This window comes from Linepithema humile, chromosome 1 (genome assembly GCF_040581485.1).
Source record: "Linepithema humile isolate Giens D197 chromosome 1, Lhum_UNIL_v1.0, whole genome shotgun sequence".
Classification (NCBI taxonomy): domain Eukaryota; kingdom Metazoa; phylum Arthropoda; class Insecta; order Hymenoptera; family Formicidae; genus Linepithema; species Linepithema humile.
Window position 1 is genome coordinate 29,277,255 of NC_090128.1, and position 21,613 is coordinate 29,298,867.

General features: G+C 35.7%; 1 protein-coding gene across 2 annotated transcripts in view; it reads left to right on the forward strand.

Annotated features, from left to right (window-relative positions):
• Positions 1–21,613, forward strand: part of wb (wing blister) — a 201,028-nt gene that overhangs the window by 52,738 nt on the left and 126,677 nt on the right. Inside the window, exons 4-13 of one of the 2 annotated variants that reach the window (XM_067347603.1) lie at positions 2,366–2,596; positions 8,215–8,451; positions 8,869–9,030; positions 9,623–9,919; positions 10,828–11,088; positions 11,174–11,421; positions 11,502–11,736; positions 12,340–12,566; positions 12,887–13,074; positions 13,339–13,620. In XM_067347603.1, the coding sequence (XP_067203704.1) occupies positions 2,366–2,596; positions 8,215–8,451; positions 8,869–9,030; positions 9,623–9,919; positions 10,828–11,088; positions 11,174–11,421; positions 11,502–11,736; positions 12,340–12,566; positions 12,887–13,074; positions 13,339–13,620 (2,368 nt within the window). Of the gene's footprint in view, positions 1–2,365; positions 2,597–6,042; positions 6,374–8,214; positions 8,452–8,868; positions 9,031–9,622; positions 9,920–10,827; positions 11,089–11,173; positions 11,422–11,501; positions 11,737–12,339; positions 12,567–12,886; positions 13,075–13,338; positions 13,621–21,613 lie in introns of those variants that run through there. The other variant, XM_067347605.1, reaches the window with a different exon arrangement.

The following is a 21,613-nucleotide window of genomic DNA, read 5'->3' on the forward strand; positions in this document are numbered from 1 at the left end:
CAACAACTGTTCCTTGATATGAGACCATATATAGGGTGTCCCGAAATTATTATTCCAACTTTGGCATATTTTCTAAGTTTTTTGTGTTATTTAAAATCATTTTTTTAAATAAAAATACGCTTTACTTACTTTAGTTTTCTTAACGTTAAATATTCAAATAAGTTTAAAATTAAAATGTACTTTTATTATAGACTTTCATTAAACTTTTCCACACTTTAAATTGAATTCATTAATATTTTCAATTGTTAAATTTTATTCTCAAATCACATATAATTTAAATATTATATTAATACTCGAATGCATTTAATTCAAGTTAAAAGCCGATAAGTTGAGGTAAATAAAAGTTCTGAAACATCCTGTATAATTACCGCGGCACGTATGCCGTTAGTTCTCAATTAATTTCTTTTGATGAACCGTTACGGTGAACCGCGACACGCAACGATATCGGAAACATTAAGAGCGAGACTCCTATTATATTAGCGTATTCTGAAGCATTAATGCGCAGGACGTGCGATTCGCACTGTTTTGCGGTGATAACTTTAGATTTGCTTCACAACGCTGCCTCATGCATGACGATAATTTAGCATTCGCCTCGTTATCACCGTGTCGGGAATAAGTTTGCCGCGAGTAATGCGTTTCTTTATCATAGAAATTTGTTAGTCACTTCCTTTATGTTTTTCCGAGCATATCGATTTGCTTTTTCATCAACATGCACTTCTAGCTTTCCGGATGATATTTGCGTGTAATTATGTCTATAAATAACTAACATCATATTTTGCACTTATTCTTAGTGCTATTGTTAGATACTTGGCAGATTAGACGGATAAATCATAATTTATTTACCGATAAAGTAAATTTACCTTGTTTCTAGTTTTAATTTACAAAAATCTAATAATTTATATGTCTTTGCCTATAAGTATATATTATTTGTTTATATATTCTGCTGTTTTTTTTCTTGTTGCAGAAACATAACAACTATATTGTTAACATTATTAACATTATTCAATGCATTCAGCATCTGTATTTTAAGAAATGCAGGCACATCCGACATTATCTGCTCGTTATTCCAACTACTTCTACTTGTCTGAATCTAAAAATGACACTTCTGCGGTCAGGTCAGGGTATAAAAGGTGATCATCACGTGGCGAGAATTGTTTCTCGGGAAGGGGAGAATCTCGCGGCGGAGACCTTTCTTGCGAAATCGTTGCGGATGCAACGAGTTTGCTGGAAGATGCGCTGCGATCCTGCGCCGCCGCCGATCCTTTCCTCCTCCCCGCGTGTACAGCTCGCGTGCAGAAGTGTAAAACTGCCAGGGTTCTCTCCTATGGAAGGTGTGCGTACGCGATACTCCCTTATACGGCCAGGTAGCGCCGTACATGGCCGGAATGTAGGGATCGCCGTTCTTGTATCATCGATTCCCGCTCTCGGTTTCTCTCTCTTTTGTTTCGCTCGTTTTTCCTCGTCGCCGCTTGCACGAAACCGATCGCGCGTGCTGCCATGCTCTCGGGGCATGAGCTTTAATTATTATCAGCCGAGTTACCAAGAATTCGGAGGAAGCTGGTGTCGGCCAACTGTGTATGCGCTCATTGCTGAATCCCTCCGACTCGGCGATTTCCACTGAACGTGTCATTATTTTGGAATCCGCGAATTGCGCACTTGTACGATGCCGCAGTTATGCCGCAGAAATAGAATCCCTCGATGGTAAATGGAAAAATGAAAGATAAATGTTGAAGATAACGAGAAGCGAGGCAAGCTCGGCCGTGTTTATGCGAAAAAGGATCGATATGTGCATAAATAACATTGTTGATTCGTTGGAAGCCCCGAACAAACAATTAAAAACGAACGTTTGGCAATCAGTGAAAGGTTGCGAGGTATCTTAAGTACAAACGATTGTCCCTTATTAGGTACCGCGTGCTCACCATTTACGGAACCCGCCGTTCCCTTCTCAGCACGCGGCGCCATTCGCGGATGATTTACTTCTTTGCCCGCGTCTCTGGAATTTAATAGCTTCGCCCGCCGACGCTAATTGACCGTTGCTGATTGTTCAACAGCCACAAAGTTACGGATATTACATATGATTTTAGTCGATTTCGCATATATCAGCATCCTTGTTTATTTTTACTAGTAAGATAAAATTATTTTTAGAATATTATTTTCTCCTTATTATTGGAAGAATAAAATTACAATATTTTTCACTGGAAATATATCTTTAGGCGATGATCATGTTCTCCCGATGCGGCTTAAAATAATTTTCATGAATAATATTTCTTTAAAAAATCATTTAAGATAGATATATTTATACTGTGCTATAAACCACTCGACGGGAGACAGTTGGGACTAACAGGAATTTTAATTTTGTTGAAAGATCCACACACACCTGGTGAACGGTCGACCCGGGGCTCTAAACCACAGCGCGACTCTACAGGAATTCACTCAGGCCAGATACGTGCGGCTCCGCTTTCAGGGTCTTCGACGCAATGGCGAGGTTTTGACTGACAAAAGACGTGCCTTTTATTCGATAAAAGAAATCAACATCGGAGGACGGTGCTTGTGTTCCGGACACGCGGCTCGATGTCGGTACAGCGTTTCTCACAGGGTAAGTGCGAACAAATTAGCACAAATAAATTGGAACTCAAATTTATTTATTTAATAAATAATGTACCATTGGCAATATATATTTATCGATGATACATTTGCGGCAAATAAAACATATTTTGCTTAATATGGTAAAATAAATCTATATTAATATGCATTTATAGATTTTGCATATTTTAAAAATTAATATAACATTTTGTTATTATGTTAATAGTCGTTAATTTGCGATTGAAATTATACAAATTGATAGCCATCTCGATCTAAAAATTGAGCTAAAATTGTTTTGCAAATCTTTCCGCGTAAAATCATCGAAACTCATTATTTAAAATGTTACTTCTCGTGCAATTCGTAAACAGCATATAATGTTGCGACTTCCGCGACTTCCGAAGTTGCTCGCTCTCGGAAATGGACATCCGGATATTCGACTGCTCGAGAGATAAATCTCTCAAAAGTGCCATAAACTTGTCAGATCTTTGTCCGCCGAATGGCAAAACGATCCTTTTTACTCGAGTCACTGTCTGCTACAAAGCCGCAGAAACCGCTAAGAATTAAGGCCCAGCCACGATCGCTTTGAGTGGGCGCTTTCGAAGACGCCGTTAGTTTTTTCGTCACTATCAATATTGTGGTTTCTAAAGTACGTGTTTGGAGTTCTTTTCGCGAGAATCTTGAAATTGATGGTAGAGCGATGAATCATGATTAGAACCGTGAGAATTTCCTGTTCACGTAACAAAGAGTGACCCAAATCGTACTGCTCGATTGTTATAGGCGTCATTGAGATTCATATTATGTTTACTTATGCCGCATATTATTATGAAACGATCTTGTTTAGAATCAATTTCTCTGTCAATATTCTACTTAATCGATTGAATCATCTGTCCCGCGACTTGGAATTAATTAATTGCAAAAATAACTTATTCAGCTACAATGACTGTCTCCAATATTAAAAATTTTTAACAATATTTTCACTATGATAAAAATAATTTTTAATGTACTCACACATTTTGCCGTAAATGTTACTTAAACATAACACGAAGCGGCTACATTCACCGCTAAACGTGCGGCGCGAATGCGGGTCAATAGCGCACGAGCAGCACGGACTGAATTTACGGCAGTCACGAGACGGAGTGCAAATGCAAGCCCCACCTTTTTTATTCCGCGAGAGGGTGATTCACGTTTAATTACGGACGCCGTGCTGTAGTTTCTCTGGCGGCACAATACGCGGAAAAACAATAGTCAACGCGGGTGATTAATTACTCTCGTCTGCAGTATGTTTCCTCGCGAGGCTGAGATGCTTTCTCTCTTTTTCTCTCGCAGCTGCAGAAACGCGAATCACAACGCATGCTGTTACAAACCGAGAGTGGATATTCGCGGAGTGTATGCAGCTGGCTTTAACAGAAAATAATAGTTCATGGTGTCCCCCAATGCTGTCGCTTGGAATTGCGAAACTCCTCGAGCGGCATTCATTGCGATTACGATTGCCTTATTCCGCAGACAGAATGCAAATTTTTAAAAATTTTCTCTGATGTTCTTGAAGTAGCACCTATTTTCTCACGTTCCACATATCGTTATATTGTTAGAATCATCACTTGTTATATCATGTTAGCCAAATGACAGAATTTTATATTAAAAATAAATAAAAAATAGTATATTGAGTGGAAAAACGCGATTAAAACTTGGTTTGTATAGGTTTTTCTTAATTTTTTTAGTTATTGGATTTGTGCAACAGTGAAAAACGTTACAGTTTGCCTTTTATATTATTGCCATTGCGTTCAACGATCCAAGAATTGAATAAGATTTTCATGAAATGACAACATGTAATGCGATAGAATATTTATCGTGTGCATTTATGATGCAACGCCACGTTCTGCTGCATCCCGTATCACTGCACCACCGTAGAATGGACATTGACCTATGCGTAGTATTTTGCTCGCGGAATTTTCACAGCATTTGTTCACTCAATGCAAGTCGCGTACTTACATGTTCATTCAGCGTACGTTGTTATGAATCGAGGCGAGAATTATCGAGAAAAGTGCAACGATAGGGATACAATGAAACGCAAAAAACGCGCACAGTGATTGAGAATCTACGGGATGTTGATGATTTCCTGTCTCTTTGTAATGTCTCCAGAAGAAAACAGTGTGGAGCATTGTGCTATTATCAATCCCGTTTACAATGTTACGGTCACTTTCGATAGGAACAATTAATTTCAACGCTTTGTCACATCATTTAATTGCGGCAATTACGATTAATTAATTAATCTCTTCACGAATCTTCTTTGAATCTTTATAAAAATGAAAAATAAATAGTAGCAGCAACGCTTTGAGATTATTGAAATTGAGAAGATATTTTTCATAAAATTTTTACTCTTCCTTTTCTATGTAGAAGATTCAGATATTTTTTTATATGTATATAAGCCGAATGCAGTTGAGCGATTAATTTAAATATATTCAGAATTATATCTCTGAATATTTGTTAATTAACTATCTATTTTATTCAATTTTAGGTTTTTTTATTAAGAATATGTGAAAAATATATTGATTTCTCGTAAGAAATATTTTATATACTTTGCCTGCAAAATATTATATTTTATAAATATATCCCGTCTAATGTTTCTTATTGATAGAATTTGCGGATAATTAAAATAAAGTATTTTATAATAGAGATTGACACTCTTTTTACATTTTTATCAAAAATAGAGATAAAAAAATGGATGGAATTGATGTCAAAAAACTTATTTTAGCCGTTAATTTATGAAATAAATATTGTGAATTAGTATTTTAATTTTAATTGATTAAAATTTTGACATATTTCTGGATATATTAATCTTTTAAGTGCACATTTAATACAAATTAGGCTTAATACATATTTTATTAATTGGATATTAAAAGTCTTTGTGTAGATTTTTAATATTCTGAAACGTTAAATATATTATTTATAAAAACTTGAACTATTTGCTCCAACTATTCAAAAAATATTTGCTGCACGCTTTGAAATTTTTATTCATCTTTTAAACAACTCTTTTTATTTAAAACTTTTACTTAATTTTTAAGCAAAATTTTTTATACTTATAAACTTTAAAATATTTGATTAATCAGGATCGAATTTTTTTACAATTATTAAAAGTAATTGTAAATCTTAAACACGGTGTGTTTAGATCGACTTAATTTGTTTATAATTTACATTAATAATAAAATTGTGACATCTAGCAATTTGATATTTTTCACAGTTTAAGATTTAAAATTCATTAGTTATATTATTCGTTGTCCAAGTCGTTTTGTTTAGTATTTATCTTATCTCGTTGTATGTAACATTATTATTGCCGTTGACTTTACCAAAACCTTGATACGCGGCCTCGATTGTTAACATCGTATGTTGCTCGTTTCGAAAACTCGAAATTTCTTTCTGGAAGCTTCGACCTAAAAGGGAATATAAACTGAAACGTGACCCAAACGTCGCGCAGTCTTGTTACAGCTCTTGCTCTGTCTCGATCGCCGTACGCATCATTGTCTAACGTTGGCCGTTATTCGTGATATAATCTTTGCGTTTGAGATCGCGTTTCTAAAGTCTTTGCCGCGCGCGTTCGATAATGTGATGAATCAACTTGTACGGTTGACAAAATTCGTATTTCATCAATTGTACAAGTCAATTTATCGCATTATCAAACGCTTCGAGACAATCGGTGGAACATTACGAAAAGCGCATCCGCGAAATACAGTTATGTTGTAATAGACGAGACATTGGACAGAGCATTATCCGAGTGGACGCTAGTGTGACTAAGGTAACTGATTTTTCATTTATTTATTATTTGTCATTTGTGAAATATATTTTATTCCTACAAAACCCTTCGAATCTTCTGTCTGAGCTCTAATTGAAACAACTGTTTTTTTATACGTAGTATTCACTTATAATCGAAAACTATCAGTTCTAAAATCGTGATATTTTAAATGAGAGATAAAGATGTAATCTAAGAACCTGTCGTTAAAATTAAGATCAGATCCGGAGCACAATGTGAAAGCGAGGATTTTTATTTTTCGGACAGCTCATCGTGATTCGAGAATAACGGTTTTGCAGTGAGAGAGAAAGAGAGAGAGAGAACATTATGACTTTCATGCTTCTGCTGAAATATAATTCAGGTTTGTTAAATGCTTCCGCGGTGAAGAATAATTGTAGAAACTGGGGTTTGATTGCTGATCGCGAACGGGGTAGCCAGTTTATCACTGGCAATAAATAATATCGAGCGTGTGTTAACGGGCGGATATTGCAATTGACCGAACTGATCCATTTGTTTGTCACATCAATGATAAGGCCACACGCATCGCGTTGACCCTTGGCTCTTTCGTGTGCGTTTCTTAATTATTGCGCACGCAATTTGATATTTACGGTGAAATTGAAGCTCATTAATCCCAATTTATTTTCGGCGATTTAATTTTTTGTGCGATTTCTTCGACCCAATTTAATGTGTGCTGCGATAATTGCCGGATCAATCGAAGCGATTCTAATAAAAATGTGTTAATGTGTTAATTGACAATACTAACGCTCATTTTTTATGACTTTACGATAATTGTTAATTTTATTATAGCAAGCTTTTAGCAGTGTGATAATTAATTATGAAATTTTTCTTGCGTTGGATATGTTAGTTTTGATTTTAGTTTAAATTACATTACATTTTAATTTAAATATTTTTATTATATATATATATATATATATATATATATATATATATATATATATTTTATTATCATATATATTTTTATTTAAAGAACTGTGGGAAAAAATACAATTGTGTAGAATTGATATGATGTGAATCGATTGGAAATAATAATTTGAGAGTTTTTGTTACAGTATTTAATTGAGAAAAGAAAGAAATAACGATTAATTAATATAATAAAGATATAATATTTCGATAAATGTATCATGTAACCGCGATGACTTTCCGGACTCTCGCTCGTCTACCAAATTTTACTTGTTTATTTTTGCCCGAATCAAACCTTGAGTTCCGTTCGATGGTTACAATTGATCTATTTACAATCGAAAGAAGAATATATATAACACTTATTGAAATTTCTGGCTAACGGAAAACGCGCTCCTACAATTGCTGCGTTAAATTTTTAGTTTTTAAGGATTTCAAGAAGAAGATTTTATGAATTAGCTGAAGCTTGCTTAAATATATAAATATACTGCGATTGCAATTGTTACGTATCGTAAAATATATATTTATATTAGATGTGAATAATACACTAAAATTATTAATAGTAGAATTAATTATGTTTATTACTAATAATTAAATTGTTTCTCCAAATTTGTTAATAACATTAATAAAAAATAAACACAATATTAAAACTTAAGAAGACAAGTTGTATTGCAGAGTAAAAATTATACAGAATTTAAAAAGCAATAATATAAATATTAAGTTATTCTGCTAAGAAAATGTTCAAAAATTTTTTTTTCAAAAATGAATAAAATTTTACAAAATTTTTGTAGCGCATCTGGCAAATGTCTCTTCATGTGGTTTTATCCGCACTAGATTACGCACATTTGCCGTACGATTTAACATACACGCGATTCAAGAGTACGGACCTTTTGCGGCATCTGATAAGCGTATTCCTTGTTATCCTTCAGCATCAGGAATGCGAATGCGAGCGCCACACGTGCGGCGAAAGATGCGAAAAATGCTGCCCCATGTACAATCAGATCCCGTGGAAGCCTGGCACAGCTGGCAAGGGCTTTCACTGCGAGAGGTGCAACTGCAATGGACATGCAACGTCCTGCATATACGATCAGGAAATGGCCGAGAGAAGAATGTCCATGGATATTCGTGGGAAATACAGAGGCGGTGGCGTGTGCGTCAATTGTACGGTAAGATAATGACAAATGAAATGAAGCATGAATTATTTATTTTGAATACGTCTTCCAATTATCGCATGTGCCTTGGAATAATGGTTTCTCTACTTATGAAAATAATTACATAAAAATTAATTGTATATTGTTCTTTTCTTCTGTTCATTTTTAAAATCTAGTATTTTTCTAAGAAAACTATAACATGTAAAAATAATTCAGATTCTAATTATAATAATAATATATAGATCTAAATAATTATACAGGTGTATTTAATCTACATTTTTAAGAAGACATCCGTAATTACTTTAAGTATTGCCTGTAAAATTCTCACTATTTGGTACTGAAATTACTAGATACAGGAACAACGAAATCTTGTAAAAATATTGAAAATATATCGACATTCTGGAATAATAATTAGTTGCAAAATAATTGCAGGAGCATACAGCTGGTATTAACTGCGAGAAATGTCAGATCGGCTACTACAGGCCGAACGGCATTGCACCTGATGCGTCAGAACCCTGTCTGCCCTGCGACTGTAACGTTCGTGGTAGTACAGGCTATTGCACTCCCGACGATTCCTTCACTCGCATGGGAAAGGTAAGAGGTTTTTTACTAACATTATCTGATAAATAATTTATCTAAAATAAATCTAAATAAAAAAGAAAAATTTTTAAACAGATTTGTGAAAATAAAATTTCTCCTTCTGTAAAAGCGTTTGCTTCTTTTTTTATTTTTTTATTCAAATTATTTCATCAATAATATGAATTTTTAGAATTACTCTTAATACCATAAATCTTATAAATAAAAACACCCCTCTTTTATTTATCTATTTAAGATTGATAATTAAACTAAAAATTCTCTCATTTCAATTTTGAATGCCTTTAATATCAATATATTTATTTTGAGGTATATTATTCTTCTTATTAACATTCCATCTTTTGAATAAACGAAAAAATCTTCAAGACGTAAAAACATTTTAAGCATCATTTATTTTCTTATCGTTCAACATAAATTTACCGCTGCTACTTTCGCTAAATCTCGGATCTCCATCGGCCGCGCGTGATAATCGCTTGCGCGAGCATGATTTACGCGCGCATCGATTATCCGTCCCGGTGATTTCCGTGATCGGCTACGGTGAGGCCGTTCTCACGATCGATCTTCTAATCGATCGGTTTAAATGATGATTTAGGTAGCAGGTGCCTGCGAATGCAAGCCCGGATATTCAGGATACAAGTGTGACCAGTGTGCCGCCGGTTATCGACAGTTTCCCGATTGCATGCCGTGTCCCTGCGATTCCCGCGGGATTCTACCATCCCACGATTGCGAGGGCGATTGTTTGTGCAAGGCGAACGTCGCTGGGGATTTCTGCGATCGATGCAAACCGGGATACTTCGCGCTCACGAAGGACAATCTAGATGGATGTTTGCCGTGCTATTGCTTCGGCACGACGAATAGCTGCACCACTGCAAGATTATCGTACAGCATGGTAAACTTTTTTTTTATATATAGAAAAAAAGCTTTTTTAACATGTGACAGTTTTGTTAAAATTCGAAAATTTTTGTAATGCTGGATTTTTAATTCTGTTGTTTGTATTTAAAGCTTTTGCAATCTGTTTCAATCTTTTTTTTGCGTAATTTTCTTATTATTGTTTATTGTAATTTATTTGTGAATTGTGTTATGTATCTAATTTTAAAATTGAATTAACGAAGTTATAAAAATTGAATAATTATTATAAAGAAGGATACAGTAAAATTATTTTACAATCATTTATCGCTTATTGAGACATTTTGTTGCCAGTTAGTCTTAAGTAATTCTATCTATATTGGAAAAGATTTATCCTCATTTATGAAGGAAAACCTCGTTTGTCACGCGTGGTTGACAGGTGCAACCTGATTGGAACATTGACGTTTTCCTGCGGGCATGTTCGTTCTATGACGTTAGTCTTAGGCGACGTCCTTGTCGCGCGATAAATTGGATAAAGGGACAATTATAGTTTATCGGTCCCGCAATTACGTTGACGCAGACCCGCAATTACGTTGACGGTAATAGCGTTGAAGTGGAACGAGCAAAAACGTAAACTATGCTGTAATAAGCATAAGACTTATTGACGCGTAACTTCAAATCAAAACAAATTTAATCACTAACAAAATATATTTTATTAATATTATAATATAATATTAATTCTTGCAAATTTAATAAAATATATTAAATTAAAAACAAAACAAGATTACTATTTTCAATTAAATTTATATTAATATCTGCATGAATAACCGTTAATCATGTGTTTAACTTATATTAAAAAATTTACTGCGGTTCGACAAATTAAAATAAAAGTAACAGAATAAATATATATGTAGAAATAACGATAAATCATGTGACTTATTTTGATCTCAGATTTCTACGCTGGAGGACTGGTTAGTGACCGACGTGAACGCATCTCGAGCAATCGTTCCCACTGTGGACACGGACAGCGGATGGTTAACCGTGGCGGCATTCGAGGTCGAGTACGACAGCCCTTTCTGGTTGGCGCCACAGATCTACACGGGGAATCGCGTATCCTCGTACGGCAGCAATCTCACATTCTCCGTTACGTGGGTTGTCATGCGAGGCGACACCAGTGGCAAACCGACCACGGAACCCAACATCATCTTAGTTGTAAATATCTTGGCACATTTCTGTACATTGATTCAACAGCAGAAAATAAATGTGTATAATGATATCTAATTTATCTCTTACTAAGGGTAACAATGGAATGCGCATAGCGTATGGCGAAGAACAGTACAATGGCCAAGAAGCTGAAATCGTGGTGCCTCTACGAGAACACGGCTGGTATCACATAAGGAGCGAAATTCGAGACATCGCGGTTAGATTGAGAAGGACAGAGTTTCGCGGTGATCCTGTGACGAGGTCGCAAATGATGCGCGTTCTTGCTGATCTCAAGTACCTGCTGATAAGAGCGCGATATCATTCGGAGCAAATCGAAGGAAGGTACGTAAATTTTTTTCTAACATACAGTTTGAAAAAAAATTTTAATTTTATGAAATAAAGTAAGTTTTATTTATTTCTAGTCTTCAATCTGCCATATTGACGGTGAGCGAATTATCATCGAATGGCGAAACGGACAATCTAGTCGAATTGTGCGAGTGTCCCGAGGGATATACGGGAACATCCTGCGAAAAATGCGCTTGGGGATACGTGAAGATAGCCGCTAACGGTTCCAATCATCAGGATCATCATATATGCGTGAAATGCGATTGTAACGGCCATGCGGGCTCCTGCGATCTCGTGATGGGTGAATGTAAGGTATGATCAATTTATCATAATTTTTAAAATTAAAACAAAAATATTACATAATATGTGAAAGAAATATTTACTTGATTATTTTGTTATCCACAATTAAAATATTGAAATATTATAAATATTATAAATATTATAAATAAAATATTAATCAATGTAGGTAATAGCTTTATGAGAAAATGGTTACAATAAGTGTAAATTATTTTCTAGTATTTTAAATAGATTAATTTATATTAAAACAGAAAGTATTATAAGTAAAATTTTTTATGATAAAAATCTGTTCTAATGTATAACTTGGCTTTAGCACGGACATAAATTTTGAAAGAAAATAAATCTTATTATCTTTCTAAAGTTATCTTCAGCCGATATAGCAGAATACTTAGTATGCGATTGCAGATTATAAGGATCTCAAACTATTTTATCGACTCAACATTCTAAAAAATCTTTACTTACCTGTTAATACTTGCATTGTACCAATAGAGAGCGCAACAAATATTACAGTAAAGGTGGCAGATTGACTATATTTGATTAAATGTTGCTGTCAATTTACCAAACATTTTTAATGCTTAATGTTCTAATTTTGTGGTGTATTGTTTGTATAATTTCTAGACTTGCGAACATCACACAGTCGGCCCAAAGTGCGATCGCTGCAATACGGGATATTATGGTATTGCAACGAGAGGCACCAGTGAAGATTGTAAAAAATGCGCTTGTCCACTTTCAGTCGACTCCAATAACTTCAGTCCGAGTTGTCAGCTTGATGATCCTATTGATATTAGCAGCGGATATGTGTGTACGCAATGTCCCGAAGGATACACAGGAGATCATTGCGAAAGGTAAAGAGAAGATATATGCTGAATAAAGATTTTTAAAGTTTTGAAACACAGCTACTGCATTGAACATTAATTCGCTTTTAATTTGCTTTAATTAAATTACTCGAATCTTAAATCTTAAAAAAAAAGACATAATTTTAAAAAATAACACAGTACTGATTATAACAATTTTTTTTTTAAACTAGTTGTAGTTTTTCAAAATATAGTAAATAAATATAGTAATAAATAATAAATGTAAATAGATAAATGTAATTTAATTAACAATTATTAGTAAGATGTTAATGAATCGAAAAGCTTTAATTTCAATTTCTCTTGGTCAAAAGTTGTGATATAGGCTTCTACGGCAATCCTCTGACACTTGGTGGCACGTGCCAGCGATGTTCTTGCAACGGCGGTGCCTGCGATCAGGAAACGGGTCGCTGTCTTGAATGTCGCGGCAATACCGAAGGTTGGAAGTGTGAAAGATGCAAAGAAGCGCATTTTGGAAATCCTCTGGAACAGAATTGCACGCGTGAGTACACAAGGAATTATACATACATGTTTTATACTTTACAACGGTGCATATATGTATTACAATGTGAATCACATGTTATGAAAATTCAAGAATCTGTAGACTTTAGTATTTTGTTGTTAATAATCATTGGCTCTTTAATATAAAAGATAAAATTTAGATGTTAAGTTCACTAGAAAATATTATAATCTTTTTTGTTTCTCTAATAACAAATTTGAATATTAATTATTATAAATCTAATTTGAATTTTTGTTTACATTTCAGCATGCAACTGCTCTCCTCTCGGTAGCAATGCAATCCAATGCGAACCGACGACCGGTCAGTGTCCCTGCGGATCTTTGTTCACCGGTCGTGACTGTTCCTCCTGTATCGAGGGATACGGGAACGTGACCGCAGGTTGTCAAGAATGCGACTGCGACGTGGGTGCCATCAACGGACTCTGCGATCCTGTAAGCGGTGTATGCAGGTGCGCATCGGGTGTCATCGGCTTTCGATGCGACCACTGTGAGGTGGACCACTACGGTTTGTCGGCGGTTGGCTGCAAAGGTAAGTACTCCATGTATATTCTATTATCGGGACTCGACGCTCTTTTGTCGTGATACAAAGTAAACCTGCCAAGTTTCATCGCACATTGTAATGAGGATCGGGAAAACATACAATTGTAGGAAGCTTATTTTTCTCGTCTGAAAGAGAGTTGGAAAGAAAATAATTTATTTATATTTATGAATAATAATACAATATTTCTGCGTGTAATTTTTATTGATTATAATTAGAAGATAGACTGCGCATTCTTTAAAAATATTTTAGAAAGATTTTATTTTGAGAATTAATCATACGTTTACTGAGAAAAAAATGTGTGATATCTGAGACTATAATTATAGTTAGAACACTCACTTTTATAGGAATTGTTACTATAATGTTGGGAATAATAACCCTAAGTATAGTACTGCCAATCATATAACCAACCATATAGTTAGACTACCTACAAAAATATATGGTAGGCGCCAAAAAACATTATAAATTACGGTTACTGCAATTATTCTTTTCTCTCAGTGTCTAATTTACACTGTTATTAAAATAAAAAGTTGCGTGAAAACTTATTGAAATTAAAATAATCGTTCACGTTTCTCGTTGGCCATCAAGCCACAAATAACAATTACGGACACGTCTAATTCCGACTTTTAAGTGAAAATTATATTATGTTTGCACAACTTGTGCATTTGTTTAGCCGCAAATTTTGCCGTAAATTAAGAAGGTACCCTGTTTTTAGAGTTGTATTAATAGTCAAAACGAAAATACGGGCGCAAGTTAACTAAATATATAATAAATTAATAAATTCTCATAAAATAATTAAGTTATCAATTTAAAAAAGTGCCATCCAATACTTTAATACAGCGCTCGGAATTAGTTGCACATTTCGGGCCGATTTCCGAGACGACGCCTTCTGTTCCCCCACTACCGCCCGGCCGCTGGCGGCCGAGCCGCCGATAGCTCTGGCGCAGAAGCGTTTTATATAAGAAATAGGCTGGGTTGTTGAGGTACCTCTTAGAAAATAGTAATATTTTCTTTGTTACATAAATAATGTTTATTTTCATTAATAATTAAATATATATATATTATGTATTAATAAAAATAAACATTATTTAGGTAGTGAAGAAAATGTTACGATTTCCTGAAAGATGCCTAAACAATCCAGCCTATTTTTAATATAAAACGCTCCTGAGCCAGAGCTATCGGCGGCTCGGCCGCCAGCGGCCGGGCGGTAGTGGGGAAACAGTAGGCGTCGTCTCGGAAATCGGCCCGAAATGTGCAACTAATTCCGAGCGCTGCTTTAATAAAACAATCGAATATCTGATTATATTTTCATAATTATCTTAATCAATCATATTATACAATTATTAATTTAAATTATTTAAAATGATAGTAAAAATTAACTTTGAACCGTATACACATGCTCAATATACATAAAGATCTCGATATTATTGGAGGTTCTAAGAAAGGCTTTGCGTGTGTACAGTATAAAGGCAACCTTATGCTTACCTACGTTCCAAGATGCGAGCATCAAAAGTAATGCGCGGCTCTTCGTCTTGCTCTAACTGCAAACTCAAGATATTTATCCCAAGCACTCTAAGTACGCTGTACTTATCCGACATGACAAGAGCCATGAGTTCAGAACATTGTCTGTGATTTATGGGTGCTTTTTTCATTGCGCAAACACGGTTCGCGTAATCGACTTAGGCTAATTTTATTTTACAGTCACATTTGCGAAAGTGTACAGTTTCGCGCTCATCTTTCTCGTGTCGAACATTTTCTCTCGGATTATTAAAGAAAATGTAAAATTTCAAAAGAAACTGCTATTGATATTTGTTTATTATAATTATATTTATTTACAAGATTTATAAAATAGTACTGAATACAAGAACCTAACAATAATTGACATCGCGCTCTACTGATTCCACAAATTACTTTTTAACACATTTATTTTTAACATGAAAAATAAGCGATTCCGATCGAATTGAATATGCACGGCTTAGACAGATGCGGGCGATTAAACGAAGTGTCGAACAACTTTAGCTTCGAACTGGCCGCAAAGGCGAGGCAAAAAGCGACACTACCGTGTAAATTAGATTCAACAGACAGAAACGATGAGGAGCACCAAAAGCAAAGCTCATCGTGCAAGATAACTCGAGCGTAACACGGCGTAATAGTCTGGTCGTATTAAAGCGTTATGAAGACGTTTACAAACAGGTAAGAGCGGCGACGAGATGCCGTGGCGAGCCGAGAAAACTTCGATATGATGTCAGAATTTAATGTCCCCGAAGAACGAGGCGAACGGGAGAGAATGATCCTGTAAAAGCCACGCGTAAAATCCAGATACGCTTCGTTGTGGCGGCACCTTTACGATCGGCCAGCAAATTCCGCGAGAACTATTGAGATCGATCCACCGAATCGCCGTTTGCTGCGAGAAATCCCATAAATCGCAATCATCGTCAATATCTCGCGCACTCGAGACGCGCTTTCGTCATCGTGCAGACAATCGAGGTCAGCGCTAAAATGACCGATTTGCGTGTCATGATTTTCTCAGCAGTAACATTTATAATTCTTTCTGTAATTTATTATTTTCAAGCTACTTGAAACAAAAAAACTATTAAGAAATATTTATATTAAGAAATATTTAATTTTTCATATCGTCTCTTTTCTTCGACATTCCGTGTAGAATACATAATTCTTAATTCGGGTGAATTCCAAAAAACTTTGTTTTGATTAACGTACACTCGCAGCGGAATTTTCGCGTGGAATTATTTGCACAGTGCGAAGATTCGAATGTTATTTTCTCGCAGCAAGGACGACGTAAAGGAATGATGAATTTTACCAGTAATGAGGATTGACTGGAAGATCGACTATTCGTAAGCAATGAGCGTTCGTTTAAGCATACGTCATAAGTGCCTTCAGACACGTAGACAGATACACCGCGAGATACGGCGCGCCGTTCACGAGTTTCTGGTTTATTTAGATCTAGTTCGCTTCACCTGAGGCTCGAGAGGCCTGTCCGTGATGTTAATTAACTTCCTGCGGTGGGACGCCACCTACTTCTTTCTCTCGTCCGCGAATGATACGCTTCGTTTAACGTGGACCGCCTTAACCGGCGGCACAAACGACGTTGATGCACCTGCCAGATTATTGCTATCAGTCGCGGAAACTTGGCCACTTCAAACATTGCATTTGCACATACTGCACTTACGCACGGATTTTATCTCGTGTGATATTTTAAGGTAACACGCAAAAAAACATTCAATGTTTTAACTGTGCAAAGAGTTTTAGTTTGAAAGATATTCTTATTTAATAATATTTGATAATGTTTTTCAAGATTTGAATTATTTTAAAAATATTATTTTTTTCCTAGTAATATAATTATTTATATATATAAGATAAAGTTTTAGTGGTAATATATCTTTTTTTAATTCCTCAATTTTTTTTGCTCTTTTTCTATCAATATAATTTGTTTCCGAGAGGTTTTAAAGCAAGTCTTATCGTGTACATTTCAATGAGTGATATTAACAACGAGAAACAGCATTACATATTCGCGATTTCGATATCGCGATATTGCGAGATAAACTGAGGCCGGGTATGTGTGTTTTTCCACGCTGACCGGGAAATTAATTCGATGTGCATAGGACTATCGATAATGGCTCGTAAAGGTTGCGTCGCGGATGTTCATGATTAAACGGCGGCGGAATCGCCAAGATAGTTTCGCGATCGCAGTCAGCGAAAGTTTAGAAATATGCAAATCGAACGCGAGCTGTCAGAGCGAGACCGTAAAGTACAAGATGCATCGTATTGAATGCTAATCAGGAAGTCGAAGCTCGTGAAAAAGCATTAATCAATTATTATAATCTTAGTTGTGTTTGTTGGATTTAATTAAATTTCATCACATTTTAGTATTTACGCTCTTTCTTTTCTTTTAAATAGATTTAGCAGCGATATTAATATAGCTACTAATTGGAACCTTCCGTTAATAACCTTATAATCTTGTTCAAGAAGCTAAATATATCTTCCACTATCACTATTTTTCTACTCTCTTATCCTTAGTTGCGCAAAAGGGGACTGCTCATGCGTAAATAACGTAGGCGGGCGGCCGAGACGCGAATTATAAATTTTAAGTCGTGCCAGCGTCGCCTGCGTCAAAGAACTCGAGACTTCCGAGAGGTATCGGTCGGTCGAACAATTCTGCGATATTTGCAAAATCATCTCAACCGTATTGTTGCACCAGAAAAGAAGGCGGGTGTCAAATGGCAGTGACCCGGAATAAATTACATAGCGTCGAAGAATTGCATATCTACGTTCGACGCATACATTTTTACACACTCAAAGAATCAAAAAAGATATATATTATCACTAATAATTTATTTTAAATAATTGTGTTACCAACTACTGATTTATAAGTGTAATAAGTAATGATTATTTTTTTACTACTGATAAAAATGAAATTTTTTTTTAATAATTAAATCATTTATTGTATCACTCAATTCAATTACTCAAATTTCACAAACTTAGAGTTACTCTAAATTTAATAAACAGATTTTAATTATCATGCTAATTTGCATTAGCAAACTAATGATTAGTCATTATTAATTATAAAAATATTTTTTTTAAACATAAAGAAACATAATAAAAAGTTGTGTGTACATTCGAATTTACGATTTACCGCGGATATAAATTATTTCGAGAGATTTTCATACGCAACAGAAAGAAATGTGTATTTAGATGTTTTTTTGGCGATTATTCGCTGTATTCTTTCTATTCGAAACTACTAATATTACAACACATTTATTGCAACTACGAGATTCCCTGAGAACTTCTCGACAACTCTAAACTCCGGATTGCTAGCTTGTTAGTAACTTTCGATGTTATTAAGTTTCGTTAATAATACTTACGCAATCAAATCCAACGCACTAATTTAATGCACATGTCTCGAGGTAGAATTGAATGGGCATGCGAATATTAAACGGCGCCGTTAGGTAAATCAAGTAGTCGGCGCAAAAAAGAAAAAGAGAAAAGTTATGTGCTTATGCGCAGCGAATCCTTCCGAAGGCAAAGGCAGCCTTATTCTAACTTAAACGGTATAATCAACGTAGCTGTCTTGCTTAAAGCGCGACTCTACGCGATACTCTACGATAGAGCACCTTAATAAGGTCGTATTTTCCATCGAAGACTGGAATCGTGTCTCCAGCGCAGCTTCTCACATGCGTGCCTCGCAAAGTCGCTCCACTCGTCGCATTCAAACACATTGCGATGCAATGTAATCTCGCTTATCAGACGACAAATAAGGCGGTTTATAGATTTTTTAGATTGAGAAATAGCGGGGGGGGGGATATATTTATCTACGTCAGCGCTCGGAATTAGTTGCACATTTCGGGCCGATTTCCGAGACGACGCCTACTGTTTCCCCACTACCGCCCGGCCGCTGGCGGCCGAGCCGCCGATAGCTCTGGCTCAGGAGCGTTTTATATTAAAAATAGGCTGGATTGTTTAGGCATCTTTCAGGAAATCGTAACATTTTCTTCACTACCTAAATAATGTTTATTTTTATTAATACATAATATATATATATTTAATTATTAATGAAAATAAACATTATTTATGTAACAAAGAAAATATTACTATTTTCTAAGAGGTACCTCAACAACCCAGCCTATTTCTTATATAAAACGCTTCTGCGCCAGAGCTATCGGCGGCTCGGCCGCCAGCGGCCGGGCGGTAGTGGGGGAACAGAAGGCGTCGTCTCGGAAATCGGCCCGAAATGTGCAACTAATTCCGAGCGCTGATCTACGTTAAGAAAAATTGTTTACCTGAGTATTTTTTAATAAAAACTGGGACATACATGCGCGCGCTACACGCGCGCCTTTTTTATAATCAGAAATTCCGTAAAAATTAGTAATATAATCAAATATTTGTAGAAATAAGCATCAAGGTGATTAAGCAAAAAATATTCTAGAATTTATAAAAAATTTATAAAATTAGAATTTGCCACATGGAACACTTGGTTTAGGATTAACAATTTATGAAAAATTTATAAATCTTAAGTCAGACTGAGAGAGAAAGACTCGAAATTACAATGCAATCCAGAGTTTATCTTTTATTGACAACTTTGAGTTCGAAACTACTGTAACACAGGATAGTCAGATAAATAGTGTCGTACCGTTCATCTGGACGTACCGAAATAACTGCTGCCACGCAGGCTGCTGATGCGGCCGGGACACAATTAGCGGCACAATCTTAATCGAGACACATGCCAAAATGAACTACCGTCTTTATTTAAGCAAGCGAGAAGGTCGGCAAAAAGGAAGGATTGCGAATGCCACGTAGGCGAGTCATTGCTGGTGTCGCTTAGCAGATGTGTTTCCGAATTTGTCATATTTTATTTTAGCTTTTAAAATGACAATATATTTTATATTTTTGAGGCACTCAAGTTCAAAAATTATTAGAGCATTGTATACAACATTGCACTAATTATTGTTTCCAATATTAAATTTTTAAACTGTCTTTGTGCGATTACTCATCTAAGAAATATTACTGAAATTATAGGAAAATATATCTTGCCAAATATTCTAAGTAAATTCGAAAGTTATTTCACGAATTATTGTCCACATAAATCTTTCCAGTTGCGCGTAATTGCTGACAATAAAACGTAACAGCACGTAAGATATTTTCTCGGCGATCATCCTTTCATTACTTGGCAAATTGTAGACCATTTTCAAGACCGTTTTGCACTCTTCACGCCGCAATATATCCGGCTGTTTGCAATAATGGACGGACATTTTCCTCGTCCATTGTTGCGGACGCGTTCGACAATAGAATTCGTGCGTTTTAATCATTGCTGCTTTTACCAAAGTTTCGCTTCGTGAAACGCCGGAGTACCCCTTTTTTTCCCTCTTTTCGCTACCGGGACGGCAGTTCCTCTCGCGAGAGCATTCTCGGCTGCGCCTCCACCTGCCTACAATACCCAACAATGACAATGTAACACGCATACCCCGGCCAGATAATATATACGCATTACGCGTGAATAATGATCGGTAAACGGAAGTTGGCAGGCATAATTTTAAGCGTTAATTTCTATCTGTGCGATGCGTTTGTTATCATGAAAAAAATTCGCAAATTGCTTGCTTGAATTTTTCATCCAATTCTACAGCTCTGATAATGAGATTTATACATCTTTCATATTTTATTTTATTTTTCAAAGATTTTTTCTTGTTAATTAAATTTAGTGCTTTTTACGTGGAATTTTAGGCTGTGGTCTGACATTTTTGTACAATATCTCAATGCACTTAAGTGACACTTTATTATTATGTTATATGAGATTATTTTTCCGCGAAACATCCGTGAATTTTATTTTTACAGAAACCAAAGCTAATTGTAAGTCGATTAGACCGGCGCGTCGGTTTTGCATACAGCTATACGGCCGTCTCGCATTTCACGTAAAATGCTTTGCCCGTTTACGGTGGTAACGATAAGTACACAATACGTCTCGCACGAATATTACGATGGCGTAACGCGGCGTAATATTGTACGGCACGTAAATGTAAAACGACTCGCAGAAGAAACGTTCTTAGCGCGCATTAGTATTCGTGTGAATGAGCAGAATTGGCGTCGTTCGTGTCGCTAACTACACGTAGATCGCATCGGGAAACGCTGCATACTACGCAGCGCATACGCATGCAGCAGCTATGAGATATTGGACGACCGTTTCTGCAAAGTACTGTTACCTCGGAGACATCTGCATTTTTAGGAAAGAAATTTATGCCAACACAATCTGTGTTTTGCATAGATAAGTCGCTGGTACTTTATTGTCCACTTTCTTCTAGGCCGCCAGTGACATTTTATCTTCGCTTGAACGAATGACTGAATGTATTGTAGAGAAAAACAACTTGTTGTCGAAACGGATCGCGCTATTTTTTTCCTAACTGATTAATATTTTTAATTAAGCGACTGCCCGACCAAAACAGTTACGTCACATCCATGTCGAATCCACGTAATTTAC